General features: G+C 45.6%; 1 protein-coding gene across 1 annotated transcript in view; it reads right to left on the bottom strand.

Moving 5' to 3' along the window:
- LOC106566319 (plexin-B3) overlaps window positions 1-16,760 on the bottom strand; it is a 218,084-nt gene that overhangs the window by 21,209 nt on the left and 180,115 nt on the right. The window contains exons 9-11 of the mRNA XM_082959781.1: window positions 13,821-13,929; window positions 11,936-12,050; window positions 10,957-11,085 (exon numbers count right to left, since the gene is read on the bottom strand). Coding sequence (XP_082815907.1) covers window positions 10,957-11,085; window positions 11,936-12,050; window positions 13,821-13,929 — 353 coding nt within the window. The remainder of the gene's footprint in view (window positions 1-10,956; window positions 11,086-11,935; window positions 12,051-13,820; window positions 13,930-16,760) is intronic.

Genomic DNA, 16,760 nt, shown 5'->3' on the forward strand with positions numbered 1-16,760 from the left:
TGCTCGCTCAGTGTCAACACACAATCACCTGTCTCAGTGTCAACACACAATCACCTGTCTCAGTGTCAACACACAATCACCTGTCTCAGTGTCAACACACAATCACCTGTCTCAGTGTCAACACACAATCACCTGTCTCTGAGTGTCAACACACAATCACCTGTCTCTGAGTGTCAACACACAATCACCTGTCTCTGAGTGTCAACACACAATCACCTGTCTCTGAGTGTCAACACACAATCACCTGTCTCTGAGTGTCAACACACAATCACCTGTCTCTGAGTGTCAACACACAATCACCTGTCTCTGAGTGTCAACACACAATCACCTGTCTCTGAGTGTCAACACACAATCACCTGTCTCTGAGTGTCAACACACAATCACCTGTCTCTGTCTCAGTGTCAACACACAATCACCTGTCTCTGTCTCAGTGTCAACACACAATCACCTGTCTCTGTCTCAGTGTCAACACACAATCACCTGTCTCTGTCTCAGTGTCAACACACAATCACCTGTCTCTGTCTCAGTGTCAACACACAATCACCTGTCTCTGTCTCAGTGTCAACACACAATCACCTGTCTCAGTGTCAACACACAATCACCTGTCTCTGAGCATCAACACACAATCACCTGTCTCTGAGCATCAACACACAATCACCTGTCTCTGAGCATCAACACACAATCACCTGTCTCTGTCTCAGTGTTAACACACAATCACCGGTCTCTGTCTCAGTGTCAACACACAATCACCTGTCTCTGTCTCAGTGTCAACACACAATCACCTGTCTCTGAGTGTCAACACACAATCACCTGTCTCTGAGCGTCAACACACAATCACCTGTCTCTGAGCGTCAACACACAATCACCTGTCTCTGAGCGTCAACACACAATCACCTGTCTCTGAGCGTCAACACACAATCACCTGTCTCTGAGCGTCAACACACAATCACCTGTCTCTGAGCGTCAACACACAATCACCTGTCTCTGAGCATCAACACACAATCACCTGTCTCTGCTCAGTGTCAACACACAATCACCTGTCTCTGTCAACACACAATAACCGGTCTCTGTCTCAGTGTCAACACACAATCACCTGTCTCTGTCTCTGTGTCAACACACAATCACCTGTCTCAGTGTCAACACACAATCACCTGTCTCTGTCTCAGTGTCAACACAAACACCGGTCTCTGAGCATCAACACACAATCACCTGTCTCTGTCTCAGTCTCAACACACAATCACCTGTCTCAGTGTCATCACACAATCACCTGTCTCAGTGTCATCACACAATCACCTGTCTCAGTGTCAACACACAATCACCTGTCTCTGAGTGTCAACACACAATCACCTGTCTCTGAGTGTCAACACACAATCACCTGTCTCAGTCTCAGAGCATCAACACACAATCACCTGTCTCAGTCTCAGAGCATCAACACACAATCACCTGTCTCAGTCTCAGAGCATCAACACATAATCACCTGTCTCTGTCTCAGTGTCAACACACAATCACCTGTCTCTGTCTCAGTGTCAACACACAATCACCTGTCTCTGAGTGTCAACACACAATCACCTGTCTCTGATTGTCAACACACAATCACCTGTCTCAGAGCATCAACACACAATCACCTGTCTCAGAGCATCAACACACAATCACCTGTCTCAGTCTCAGAGCATCAACACACAATCACCTGTCTCAGTCTCAGAGCATCAACACATAATCACCTGTCTCTGTCTCAGTGCTCAACACACAATCACCTGTCTCTGTCTCAGTGTCAACACACAATCACCTGTCTCTGTCTCAGTGTCAACACACAATCACCTGTCTCTGAGTGTCAACACACAATCACCTGTCTCAGAGCATCAACACACAATCACCTGTCTCAGAGCATCAACACACAATCACCTGTCTCAGTCTCAGAGCATCAACACACAATCACCTGTCTCAGTCTCAGAGCATCAACACACAATCACCTGTCTCAGTCTCAGAGCATCAACACACAATCACCTGTCTCAGTCTCAGAGCATCAACACATAATCACCTGTCTCAGAGCATCAACACACAATCACCTGTCTCTGAGCATCAACACACAATCACCTGTCTCTGAGCATCAACACACAATCACCTGTCTCTGAGCATCAACACACAATCACCTGTCTCTGAGCATCAACACACAATCACCTGTCTCAGTCTCAGCGCATCAACACACAATCACCTGTCTCTGTCTCAGTGTCAACACACAATCACCTGTCTCAGTGTCAACACAATCACCTGTCTCAGAATGTCAACACAATCACCTGTCTCAGAATGTCAACACACAATCACCTGTCTCAGAATGTCAACACACAATCACCTGTCTCAGAATGTCAACACACAATCACCTGTCTCAGAATGTCAACACACAATCACCTGTCTCAGTGTCAACACACAATCACCTGTCTCAGTGTCAACACACAATCACCTGTCTCAGTGTCAACACACAATCACCTGTCTCAGTGTCAACACACAATCACCTGTCTCTGAGCATCAACACACAATCACCTGTCTCTGGCCCCCACCGCTCGCCAGGTCAACACACAATCACCTGTCTCTGTCTCAGCTCAGTCAACACACAATCACCTGTCTCAGTGTCCCCTCACGCCAGCTCGGCATCAACACACAATCACCTGTCTCAGTCTCAGAGCATCAACACACAATCACCTGTCTCAGTCTCAGAGCATCAACACACAATCACCTGTCTCTGTCTCAGTGTCAACACACAATCACCTGTCTCTGTCTCAGTGTCAACACACAATCACCTGTCTCTGTCTCAGTGTCAACACACAATCACCTGTCTCTGTCTGAGTGTCAACACACAATCACCTGTCTCTGAGTGTCAACACACAATCACCTGTCTCTGAGTGTCAACACACAATCACCTGTCTCTGTCTCTGAGCGTCAACACACAATCACCTGTCTCAGTCTCTGAGCGTCAACACACAATCACCTGTCTCAGTCTCTGAGCGTCAACACACAATCACCTGTCTCAGTCTCTGAGCGTCAACACACAATCACCTGTCTCAGTCTCTGAGCGTCAACACACAATCACCTGTCTCAGTCTCTGAGCATCAACACACAATCACCTGTCTCAGTCTCAGAATGTCAACACACAATCACCTGTCTCAGTCTCAGAATGTCAACACACAATCACCTGTCTCTGTCTCAGTGTCAACACACAATCACCTGTCTCTGTCTCAATGTCAACACACAATCACCGGTCTCTGTCTCAGTGTCAACACACAATCACCGGTCTCTGTCTCAGTGTCAACACACAATCAACTGTCTCTGTCTCAGTGTCAACACACAATCACCTGTCTCTGAGCATCAACACACAATCACCTGTCTCTGTCTCAGTGTCAACACACAATCACCTGTCTCTGTCTCAGTGTCAACACACAATCACCTGTCTCTGTCTCAGTGTCAACACACAATCACCTGTCTCTGTCTCAGTGTCAACACACAATCACCTGTCTCTGTCTCAGTGTCAACACACAATCACCTGTCTCTGTCTCAGTGTCAACACACAATCACCGGTCTCAGTGTCAACACACAATAAACTGTCTCTGTCTCAGTGTCAACACACAATCACCTGTCTCTGAGCATCAACACACAATCACCTGTCTCTGTCTCAGTGTCAACACACAATCACCTGTCTCTGTCTCAGTGTCAACACACAATCACCTGTCTCTGAGTGTCAACACAATCACCTGTCTCTGTCTCTGAGCGTCAACACACAATAACCTGTCTCAGTCTCTGAGCGTCAACACACAATCACCGGTCTCTGTCTCAATGTCAACACACAATCACCGGTCTCTGTCTCAGAGTCAACACACAATCACCTGTCTCTGTCTCAGTGTGAACACACAATCACCTGTCTCTGAGTGTCAACACACAATCACCTGTCTCTGAGTGTCAACACACAATCACCTGTCTCTGAGTGTCAACACACAATCACCTGTCTCTGAGTGTCAACACACAATCACCTGTCTCTGTCTCAGTGTCAACACACAATCACCTGTCTCTGTCTCAGTGTCAACACACAATCACCTGTCTCTGTGTCAACACACAATCACCTGTCTCAGTGTCAACACACAATCACCTGTCTCAGTGTCAACACACAATCACCTGTCTCAGTGTCAACACACAATCACCTGTCTCAGTGTCAACACACAATCACCTGTCTCTGTGTCAACACACAATCACCTGTCTCTGTCTCAGTGTCAACACACAATAACCTGTCTCTGTCTCAGTGTCAACACACAATCACCTGTCTCTGTCTCAGTGTCAACACACAATCACCTGTCTCTGTCTCAGTGTCAACACACAATCACCTGTCTCTGTCTCAGTGTCAACACACAATCACCTGTCTCAGTGTCAACACACAATCACCTGTCTCTGAGCATCAACACACAATCACCGGTCTCTGTCTCAATGTCAACACACAATCACCGGTCTCTGTCTCAATGTCAACACACAATCACCGGTCTCTGTCTCAGTGTCAACACACAATCACCGGTCTCTGTCTCAGTGTCAACACACAATCACCGGTCTCTGTCTCAGTGTCAACACACAATCACCTGTCTCTGTCTCAGTGTCAACACACAATCACCTGTCTCTGTCAACACACAATAACCGGTCTCTGTCTCAGTGTCAACACACAATCACCTGTCTCTGTCTGAGTGTCAACACACAATCACCTGTCTCTGTCTGAGTGTCAACACACAATCACCTGTCTCTGTCTCTGAGCGTCAACACACAATCACCTGTCTCAGTCTCAGAATGTCAACACACAATCACCTGTCTCAGTCTCAGAATGTCAACACACAATCACCTGTCTCTGTCTCAGTGTCAACACACAATCACCTGTCTCTGTCTCAGTGTCAACACACAATCACCTGTCTCTGTCTGTGTCAACACACAATCACCTGTCTCTGTCTCTGAGCGTCAACACACAATCACCTGTCTCTGTCTCTGAGCGTCAACACACAATCACCTGTCTCTGTCTCTGAGCGTCAACACACAATCACCTGTCTCTGTCTCTGAGCGTCAACACACAATCACCTGTCTCAGTCTCTGAGCGTCAACACACAATCACCTGTCTCTGTCTCAGTGTCAACACACAATCACCTGTCTCTGTCTCAGTGTCAACACACAATCACCTGTCTCTGTCTGAGTGTCAACACACAATCACCTGTCTCTGTCTGAGTGTCAACACACAATCACCTGTCTCTGTCTCAGTGTCAACACACAATCACCTGTCTCTGTCTCAGTGTCAACACACAATCACCTGTCTCTGTCTCAGTGTCAACACACAATCACCTGTCTCTGTCTCAATGTCAACACACAATCACCGGTCTCTGTCTCAGTGTCAACACACAATCACCGGTCTCTGTCTCAGTGTCAACACACAATCACCTGTCTCTGTCTGAGTGTCAACACACAATCACCTGTCTCTGAGCGTCAACACACAATCACCTGTCTCTGAGCGTCAACACACAATCACCTGTCTCTGAGCGTCAACACACAATCACCTGTCTCTGAGCGTCAACACACAATCACCTGTCTCAGTCTCAGAGCATCAACACACAATCACCTGTCTCAGTCTCAGAGCATCAACACACAATCACCTGTCTCAGTCTCTGAGCATCAACACACAATCACCTGTCTCTGTTTCAGTCTCAACACACAATCACCTGTCTCAGTGTCATCACACAATCACCTGTCTCTGAGTGTCAACACACAATCACCTGTCTCAGTCTCAGAGCATCAACACACAATCACCTGTCTCAGTCTCAGAGCATCAACACACAATCACCTGTCTCAGTCTCAGAGCATCAACACACAATCACCTGTCTCAGTCTCAGAGCATCAACACATAATCACCTGTCTCTGTCTCAGTGTCAACACACAATCACCTGTCTCTGTCTCAGTGTCAACACACAATCACCTGTCTCTGTCTGAGTGTCAACACACAATCACCTGTCTCTGTCTGAGTGTCAACACACAATCACCTGTCTCTGAGTGTCAACACACAATCACCTGTCTCTGAGTGTCAACACACAATCACCTGTCTCTGTCTCTGAGCGTCAACACACAATCACCTGTCTCAGTCTCTGAGCGTCAACACACAATCACCTGTCTCAGTCTCTGAGCGTCAACACACAATCACCTGTCTCAGTCTCTGAGCGTCAACACACAATCACCTGTCTCAGTCTCTGAGCGTCAACACACAATCACCTGTCTCAGTCTCTGAGCATCAACACACAATCACCTGTCTCAGTCTCAGAATGTCAACACACAATCACCTGTCTCAGTCTCAGAATGTCAACACACAATCACCTGTCTCTGTCTCAGTGTCAACACACAATCACCTGTCTCTGTCTCAATGTCAACACACAATCACCGGTCTCTGTCTCAGTGTCAACACACAATCACCGGTCTCTGTCTCAGTGTCAACACACAATCACCTGTCTCTGTCTCAGTGTCAACACACAATCACCTGTCTCTGTCTCAGTGTCAACACACAATCACCTGTCTCTGTCTCAATGTCAACACACAATCACCGGTCTCTGTCTCAGTGTCAACACACAATCACCGGTCTCTGTCTCAGTGTCAACACACAATAAACTGTCTCTGTCTCAGTGTCAACACACAATCACCTGTCTCTGAGCATCAACACACAATCACCTGTCTCTGTCTCAGTGTCAACACACAATCACCTGTCTCTGTCTCAGTGTCAACACACAATCACCTGTCTCTGAGTGTCAACACAATCACCTGTCTCTGTCTCTGAGCGTCAACACACAATAACCTGTCTCAGTCTCTGAGCGTCAACACACAATCACCGGTCTCTGTCTCAATGTCAACACACAATCACCGGTCTCTGTCTCAGAGTCAACACACAATCACCTGTCTCTGTCTCAGTGTGAACACACAATCACCTGTCTCTGAGTGTCAACACACAATCACCTGTCTCTGAGTGTCAACACACAATCACCTGTCTCTGAGTGTCAACACACAATCACCTGTCTCTGTCTCAGTGTCAACACACAATCACCTGTCTCTGTCTCAGTGTCAACACACAATCACCTGTCTCTGTCTCAGTGTCAACACACAATCACCTGTCTCTGTCTCAGTGTCAACACACAATCACCTGTCTCTGTCTCAGTGTCAACACACAATCACCTGTCTCAGTGTCAACACACAATCACCTGTCTCAGTGTCAACACACAATCACCTGTCTCAGTGTCAACACACAATCACCTGTCTCAGTGTCAACACACAATCACCTGTCTCAGTGTCAACACACAATCACCTGTCTCTGTGTCAACACACAATAACCTGTCTCTGTCTCAGTGTCAACACACAATCACCTGTCTCTGTCTCAGTGTCAACACACAATCACCTGTCTCTGTCTCAGTGTCAACACACAATCACCTGTCTCTGTCTCAGTGTCAACACACAATCACCTGTCTCTGTCTCAGTGTCAACACACAATCACCTGTCTCAGTGTCAACACACAATCACCTGTCTCAGTGTCAACACACAATCACCTGTCTCAGTGTCAACACACAATCACCTGTCTCTGAGCATCAACACACAATCACCTGTCTCTGTCAACACACAATAACCGGTCTCTGTCTGAGTGTCAACACACAATCACCTGTCTCTGTCTGAGTGTCAACACACAATCACCTGTCTCTGTCTCTGAGCGTCAACACACAATCACCTGTCTCAGTCTCTGAGCGTCAACACACAATCACCTGTCTCAGTCTCAGAATGTCAACACACAATCACCTGTCTCAGTCTCAGAATGTCAACACACAATCACCTGTCTCTGTCTCAGTGTCAACACACAATCACCTGTCTCTGTCTCAGTGTCAACACACAATCACCTGTCTCTGTCTGAGTGTCAACACACAATCACCTGTCTCTGTCTCTGAGCGTCAACACACAATCACCTGTCTCTGTCTCTGAGCGTCAACACACAATCACCTGTCTCTGTCTCTGAGCGTCAACACACAATCACCTGTCTCAGTCTCTGAGCGTCAACACACAATCACCTGTCTCAGTCTCTGAGCGTCAACACACAATCACCTGTCTCTGTCTCTGAGCGTCAACACACAATCACCTGTCTCTGTCTCTGAGCGTCAACACACAATCACCTGTCTCTGTCTCAGTGTCAACACACAATCACCTGTCTCTGTCTCAGTGTCAACACACAATCACCTGTCTCTGTCTCAGTGTCAACACACAATCACCTGTCTCTGTCTGAGTGTCAACACACAATCACCTGTCTCTGAGCGTCAACACACAATCACCTGTCTCTGAGCGTCAACACACAATCACCTGTCTCTGAGCGTCAACACACAATCACCTGTCTCTGAGCGTCAACACACAATCACCTGTCTCTGAGCGTCAACACACAATCACCTGTCTCAGTCTCAGAGCATCAACACACAATCACCTGTCTCAGTCTCAGAGCATCAACACACAATCACCTGTCTCTGAGCATCAACACACAATCACCTGTCTCAGTCTCTGAGCATCAACACACAATCACCTGTCTCTGTTTCAGTCTCAACACACAATCACCTGTCTCAGTGTCATCACACAATCACCTGTCTCAGTGTCAACACACAATCACCTGTCTCTGAGTGTCAACACACAATCACCTGTCTCTGAGTGTCAACACACAATCACCTGTCTCTGTCTCAATGTCAACACACAATCACCTGTCTCTGTCTCAGTGTCAACACACAATCACCTGTCTCTGAGTGTCAACACACAATCACCTGTCTCTGTCTCTGAGCGTCAACACACAATCACCTGTCTCTGTCTCTGAGCGTCAACACACAATCACCTGTCTCAGTCTCTGAGCGTCAACACACAATCACCTGTCTCAGTCTCTGAGCGTCAACACACAATCACCTGTCTCAGTCTCTGAGCGTCAACACACAATCACCTGTCTCTGTCTCAATGTCAACACACAATCACCTGTCTCTGTCTCAGTGTCAACACACAATCACCTGTCTCTGTCTCAGTGTCAACACACAATCACCTGTCTCTGTCTCAGTGTCAACACACAATCACCTGTCTCTGTCTGAGTGTCAACACACAATCACCTGTCTCTGTCTGAGTGTCAACACACAATCACCTGTCTCTGTCTGAGTGTCAACACACAATCACCTGTCTCTGTCTCAGTGTCAACACACAATCACCTGTCTCTGTCTCAGTGTCAACACACAATCACCTGTCTCTGTCTCAATGTCAACACACAATCACCTGTCTCTGTCTGAGTGTCAACACACAATCACCTGTCTCTGTCTGAGTGTCAACACACAATCACCGGTCTCTGTCTCAGTGTCAACACACAATCACCTGTCTCTGTCTGAGTGTCAACACACAATCACCTGTCTCTGTCTGAGTGTCAACACACAATCACCTGTCTCTGTCTGAGTGTCAACACACAATCACCTGTCTCTGTCTGAGTGTCAACACACAATCACCTGTCTCTGTCTCAGTGTCAACACACAATCACCTGTCTCTGTCTCAATGTCAACACACAATCACCGGTCTCTGTCTCAGTGTCAACACACAATCACCTGTCTCTGTCTGAGTGTCAACACACAATCACCTGTCTCTGTCTGAGTGTCAACACACAATCACCTGTCTCTGAGCGTCAACACACAATCACCTGTCTCTGTCTCTGAGCGTCAACACACAATCACCTGTCTCAGTCTCTGAGCGTCAACACACAATCACCTGTCTCAGTCTCTGAGCGTCAACACACAATCACCTGTCTCAGTCTCTGAGCGTCAACACACAATCACCTGTCTCAGTCTCTGAGCGTCAACACACAATCACCTGTCTCAGTCTCTGAGCGTCAACACACAATCACCTGTCTCAGTCTCTGAGCGTCAACACACAATCACCTGTCTCAGTCTCAGTGTCAACACACAATCACCTGTCTCTGTCTCAATGTCAACACACAATCACCGGTCTCTGTCTCAGTGTCAACACACAATCACCTGTCTCTGTCTCAGTGTCAACACACAATCACCTGTCTCTGTCTCAGTGTCAACACACAATCACCTGTCTCTGTCTCAGTGTCAACACACAATCACCTGTCTCTGTCTCAGTGTCAACACACAATCACCTGTCTCTGAGTGTCAACACACAATCACCTGTCTCTGAGTGTCAACACACAATCACCTGTCTCTGAGTGTCAACACACAATCACCTGTCTCTGAGTGTCAACACACAATCACCTGTCTCTGTCTCAATGTCAACACACAATCACCTGTCTCTGTCTCAGTGTCAACACACAATCACCTGTCTCTGTCTCAGTGTCAACACACAATCACCTGTCTCTGTCTCTGAGCATCAACACAGAAACACCTGTCTCAGAATGTCAACACACAATCACCTGTCTGTCTCAGAGTGTCAGTGTCTCTGTCTCAGTAACCATGTATTATCTTAAAGTCTGCATTTATCGTAAAGACCGGACGGTTCAGTAAACCCCTAGATAAACCAGACAGGACAGATTATTATAAATGTTTCAGTAACCCCCTAGATAAACCAGACAGTACAGATTACTCTAAATGTTTCAGTAAACCCCCTAGATAAACCAGACAGGACAGATTATTCTAAATGTTTCAGTAAACCCAGAGATAAACCAGACAGGACAGATTATTCTAAATGTTTCAGTAAACCCCCTAGATAAACCAGACAGGACAGATTATTCTAAATGTTTCAGTAAACCCAGAGATAAACCAGACAGGACAGATTATTCTAAATGTTTCAGTAAACCAGACAGGACAGATTATTCTAAATGTTTCATGAACATATTTATTGATCACCTATTTATAAAACCTGGATGCGGTGTTATCGTTTTCCACATGTATAGTAAAAAAATACCTGAAGCATGTCCAGGTTCCTTCCCAGTAGCACCAGAGGGGACAGGAAGCCCATGGGGACCAGAGGAGAACTCTGTAGAGCCCACACAAAGGGACAAGAGTCTGGACCCTTTAGCTCCAACTGCTGCTCCTAGTGGTGACAGGGGGGAATGTTATGTTGGAACGGGAACGGCACAAAATGGAGAGAAGGAGAGGCTGTGTGTAGAAAACAACAATCAATGTTCAGTCAAAGTGTAGAGAGGACAGTGCGTTGTTACTAAGGCCTGGGTTATCGTACCTCAGAGTTTATTTATTTAACAAGGCAAGTCAGTTAAGAACAAATTCTTATTTACAATGACGGCCTAGGAACAGTGGGTTAACTGCCTTGTTCAGGGGGCAGAACGACAGATTTTTACCTCGTCAGCTCGGAGATTCGAACTTGCAACCTTTCGGTTACTAGTCCAACACTCTAACCACTAGGCTACCCTGCCGCCTGGTAGGTAGGGCCTGGGTTATCGTACCACAGAGTTGTTACTAAGGCCTGGTAGGTAGGGCCTGGGTTATCGTACCACCGAGTTGTTACTAAGGCCTGGTAGGTAGGGCCTGGGTTATCGTACCACAGAGTTGTTACTGAGGCCTGGTAGGTAGGGCCCGGGTTATCGTACCACAGAGTTGTAACTAAGGCCTGGTAGGTAGGGCCCGGGTTATCGTACCACAGAGTTGTTACTAAGGCCTGGTAGTTAGGGCCCGGGTTATCGTACCACAGAGTTGTTGCTAAGGCCTGGTAGGTAGGGTCCGGGTTATCGTACCACAGAGTTGTTACTAAGGCCTGGTAGGTAGGGCCCGGGTTATCGTACCACAGAGTTGTTACTAAGGCCTGGTAGGTAGGGCCTGGGTTATCGTACCACAGAGTTGTTACTAAGGCCTGGTAGGTAGGGTCTGGGTTATCGTACCACAGAGTTGTTACTAAGGCCTGGTAGGTAGGGCCCGGGTTATCGTACCACAGAGTTGTGTATGGTGTGCTGCTTGGGACAGCTGTTGTTGTTGTTGTGGGTACACAGCCCATCCAGAACACACCAGTTACATGGCCACACGCTGCCCACACACGCCATACACCTAAACACAGAGAGACATATGGATTTAGATACTGTATGGGGTCTGACATATGGATTTAGATACTGTATGGGGTCATATGGATTTATATACTGTATGGGGTGTGACATATGGATTTAGATACTGTATGGGGTCATATGGATTTAGATACTGTATGGGGTCATATGGATTTATATTGTATGGGGTCATATGGATTTAGATACTGTATAGGGTCATATGGATTTATATACTGTATGGGGTGTGACATATGGATTTAGATACTGTATGGGGTCTGACATATGGATTTATATACTGTATGGGGACTAACATATGGATTTAGATACTGTATGGGGTCATATGGATTTATATACCGTATGGGGTCATATGGATTTATATACTGTATGGAGTCTGACATGTGGATTTAGATACTGTATGGGGTCTAACATATGGATTTAGATACTGTATGGGGTCTGACATATGGAATTAGATACTGTATGGGGTCATATGGATTTATATACTGTATGGGGTCATATGGATTTATATACTGTATGTAAATCCATGTCAGACCCCATACAGTATCTCAATCCATATGTATGACCCCATACAGTATATAAATCCATATGACCCCATACAGTATCTATATACTGTATGGGGTCATATGGATTCATATACTGTATGGGGTCTGACATATGGATTTAGATACTGTATGGGGTCATATGGATTTAGATACTGTATGGGGTCTAACATATGGATTCATATACTGTATGGGGTCTAACATATGGATTTATATACTGTATGAGGTCTGATATATGGATATAGATACTGTATGGGGTCTGACATATGGAATTAGATACTGTATGGGGTCATATACTGTATGGGGTCATATGGATTTATATACTGTATGGGGTCTGACATATGGATTTAGATACTGTATGGGGTCATATGGATTTATATACTGTATGGGGTCATACATATGGATTGAGATACTGTATGGGGTCTGACATGGATTTACATTTACATTTCAGTCATTTTAGTAGACGCTCTTATCCAGAGCGACTTACAGTAGTGAATGCATTCATTTCATACCTTTTTTTCCCGTACTGGTCCCCTGTGGGAATCGAACCCACAACCCTGGCGTTGCAAACACGTTGCAAACACCATGCTCTACCAACTGAGCCACATGGGGTCATATGGATTTATATACTGTATGGGGTCTGACATATGGATTTAGATACTGTATGGGGTCATATGGATTTAGATACTGTATGGGGTCTGACATATGGATTTATATACTGTATGGGGTCATATGGATTTATATACTGTATGGGGTCATATGGATTTAGATACTGTAACATATCATGGAAAACGCATCATATGCGTTTGTATTTGGAAAAAGTTACACAAATATAAACATATATTTAAAAAAATTGAGTTTTCCTTTAAGTGTATGAACACATGTGAGACTAAATACAGAAATATACAGTGTGTGTGTGTGTGTGTGTGTGTGTGTGTGTGTGTGTGTGTGTGTGTTTGTGTGTGTGTGTGTGTACGGTGTGTGTGTGTACGGTGTGTGTGTACGGTGTGTGTACGGTGTGTGTGTGTGTGTACGGTGTGTGTGTGTGTGTGGTGTGTGTACGGTGTGTGTGTGTGTGTGTGTGTGTGTGTGTACGGTGTGTGTGTGTGTGTGTGTGTGTGTGTGTGTGTGTGTACGGTGTGTGTGTGTGTACGGTGTGTGTGTGTGTGTACGGTGTGTGTGTGTGTGTACGGTGTGTGTGTGTGTGTGTTATCTCTTACGGGGAGGTGGCGTTGAGTCGCCCCACAGCTCGACAGTCGTAGAAGATGATGTCACCGCTAGAGACGGTCACGTCTCTGAACATCACGGACACACGCAGAGACATGTGGTCTACAGAGACAACACACGTTAACATACAGGACCAGAGACATGTGGTCTACAGAGACAACACACGTTAACATACAGGACCAGAGACATGTGGTCTATAGAGACACCACACGTTAACATACAGGGCCAGAGACATGTGGTCTACAGAGACAACACACGTTAACATACAGGACCAGAGACATGTGGTCTACAGAGACACCACACGTTAACATACAGGACCAGAGACATGTGGTCTATAGAGACACCACACGTTAACATACAGGACCAGAGACATGTGGTCTATAGAGACACCAGACGTTAACATACAGGACCAGAGACATGTGGTCTATAGAGACACCACACGTTAACATACAGGACCAGAGACATGTGGTCTACAGAGACACCACACGTTAAAATACAGGACCAGAGACATGTGGTCTATAGAGACACCACACGTTAACATACAGGACCAGAGACATGTGGTCTACAGAGACACCACACGTTAACATACAGGACCAGAGACATGTGGTCTACAGAGACACCACACGTTAACATACAGTGCCTTCGGAAAGTAATCAGACCCCTTGACTTTTTCCACATTTTGTTACGTTACAGCCTTATTCTAAAAATGGATTGAATGCAATCTACACACAATACCCCATAATGACGAAGCGAAAATAGGTATTTAGAAAATGTAGCAAATGTATAAAAAAAATAAAAAATAAATAAAAACCTAAAAAACCTACCTTATTTACATAAGTATTCAGACCCTTTGCTATGAGACTTGAAATTGAGCTCAGGTGCATCCTGTTTCTATTGATCATCCTTGAGATGTTTCTACAACTTGATTGGAGTTCACCTGTGGTGAATTAAATTGATTGGACATGATTTGGAAAGGCACACACCTGTCTATGTCACGTTCTGTGTCCCGTCCTGGCCAGTATAAGGGTTAATTGTCATTGTAGTTTGGTCAGGACGTGGCAGAGGGTATTCGTTTTATGTGGTTCGGGGTGGTGTGTTTGTTGAAGGGGCATTTGATTTAAGTATTCCGGGGTTTTTGGGCACTGTTTGATTTTCATGTATTCTATGTTTAGTCTAGTGTGTCTGTTTCTATGTTTGGTTAATTGGGGTTGGGACTCTCAGTTGAAGTCAGGTGTTGTCTATTTGCCTTTGATTGAGAGTCCCATATATTAGGGTGTGTTTGTGTTTGTCATTTGTGGGAGATTGTTCTGTGTTTAGCCTTGTCAGACTGTTTGTTGATCGTTCGTTCTTTTTTTGTTATTTTTGTACGTTCATTCTGAGTTAATAAACGTCAAGATGAGCATACACATACCTGCTGCGTTTTGGTCCTCCTTTAACGACGACAACTGTGACATTCTGACCTGTAAAGGTGTTATTTGTTAGTGTTTAGTTTGGTCAGGAAGTGGCAGGGGGTATTTGTTTTATGTGGTTCAGGGAGGTGGTTTGTATGTGTCCATGTAGAGAGGGGTATTTGATTTATTTAGTCCAGGGTTTTGGTTATTGTTCTATGTTAGTTTATTTCTATGTTCTGTCTAGTCATTTGTATTTCTATGTTTAGTTAATTGGTGTCGGGGCCTTCAGTTGGAGGCAGCTGTCTATCATTGCCTCTGATTGAAGGTCCTATAATTAGGGGTGTGTTTGTATTGTGGATTGTTGTATTCTGTTTTGTGTTCTTCACCTGACAGAACTGTTAGTGTCGTTTCTAATTGTATACGTGTTTATTTTGTTTCTCCTTCTTATATATGAGTATACACTTCCCTGTTGCGTCTTGGTCCTCCACACACAACACTCGTTACAGTCTATATAAAAGGTGAGAGCAAAACCCAAGACATGAGGTTGAAGGAATTGTCCGTAGAGCTCCGAGACAGGATTGTGTCGAGGCACAGATCAGGGGAAGGGTACCAAAACATTTCTGCAGCATTGAAGGTCCCCAAGAACACAGTGGCCTCCATCATTCTTAAATGGAAGAAGTTTGGAACCACCAAGACTCTTCCTAGAGCTGTCCGCCCGGCCAAACTGAGCAATCAGGGGAGAAGGGCCTTGGTCAGGGAGGTGACCAAGAACCCGATGGTCACTCTGACAGAGTTGTAGAGTTCCTCTGTGGAGATGGGAGAATCTTCCAGAAGGACAACCATCTCTGCAGCACTCCACCAAATCAGGCCTTTATGGTAGAGTGGCTAGACGGAAGCCACTCCTCAGTAAAAGGCACATGACAGCCCGCTTGGAGTTTGCCAAAAGGCATCTAAAGACTCTCAAACCATGAAACAAGATTCTCTGGTCTGATGAAACCAAGATTGAACTATTTGGCCTGAATGCTAAGCATCACGTCTGGAGGAAACCTGGCACCATCCCTACGGTGTTTTTCAGCGGCAGGGACTGGGAGACTAGTCAGGATCGAGGTAAAGATGAACAAAGCAAAGTACAGAGAGATACTTGATGAAAACCTGCTCCAGAGCACTCAGTACTTCATTTTGTATTTTATTCCTTGTGTGACTATTTCTATCTTTTCATTCCTTTTGATCTTTATCTGCATTGTTGAACTGTTCACTGTTTCGAAACAGTGATGGGAAATCTTAACGCTACAAATGAAATTCTACACGATTCTGTCCTTCCAACTTTGTGGCAACAGTTTGGGGAAAGGCCCTTTCCTGTTTCAGCATGACAATGCCCCGTGAACTAAGCGAGGTCCATACAGAAATGGTTTGTCGATATCACTGTGGAAGAACTTGACTGGCCTGCACAGAGCCCTGACCTCAACCCCATCGAACACCTTTGGGATAAATAAATAATGGTAAAAAATAAAAATAAGAACGCCGACAGCGAGCCAGGCCTAA

The sequence above is a fragment of the Salmo salar genome, chromosome 13, assembly GCF_965601325.2.
Source record: "Salmo salar chromosome 13, fSalSal1, whole genome shotgun sequence".
NCBI lineage: Eukaryota > Metazoa > Chordata > Actinopteri > Salmoniformes > Salmonidae > Salmo > Salmo salar.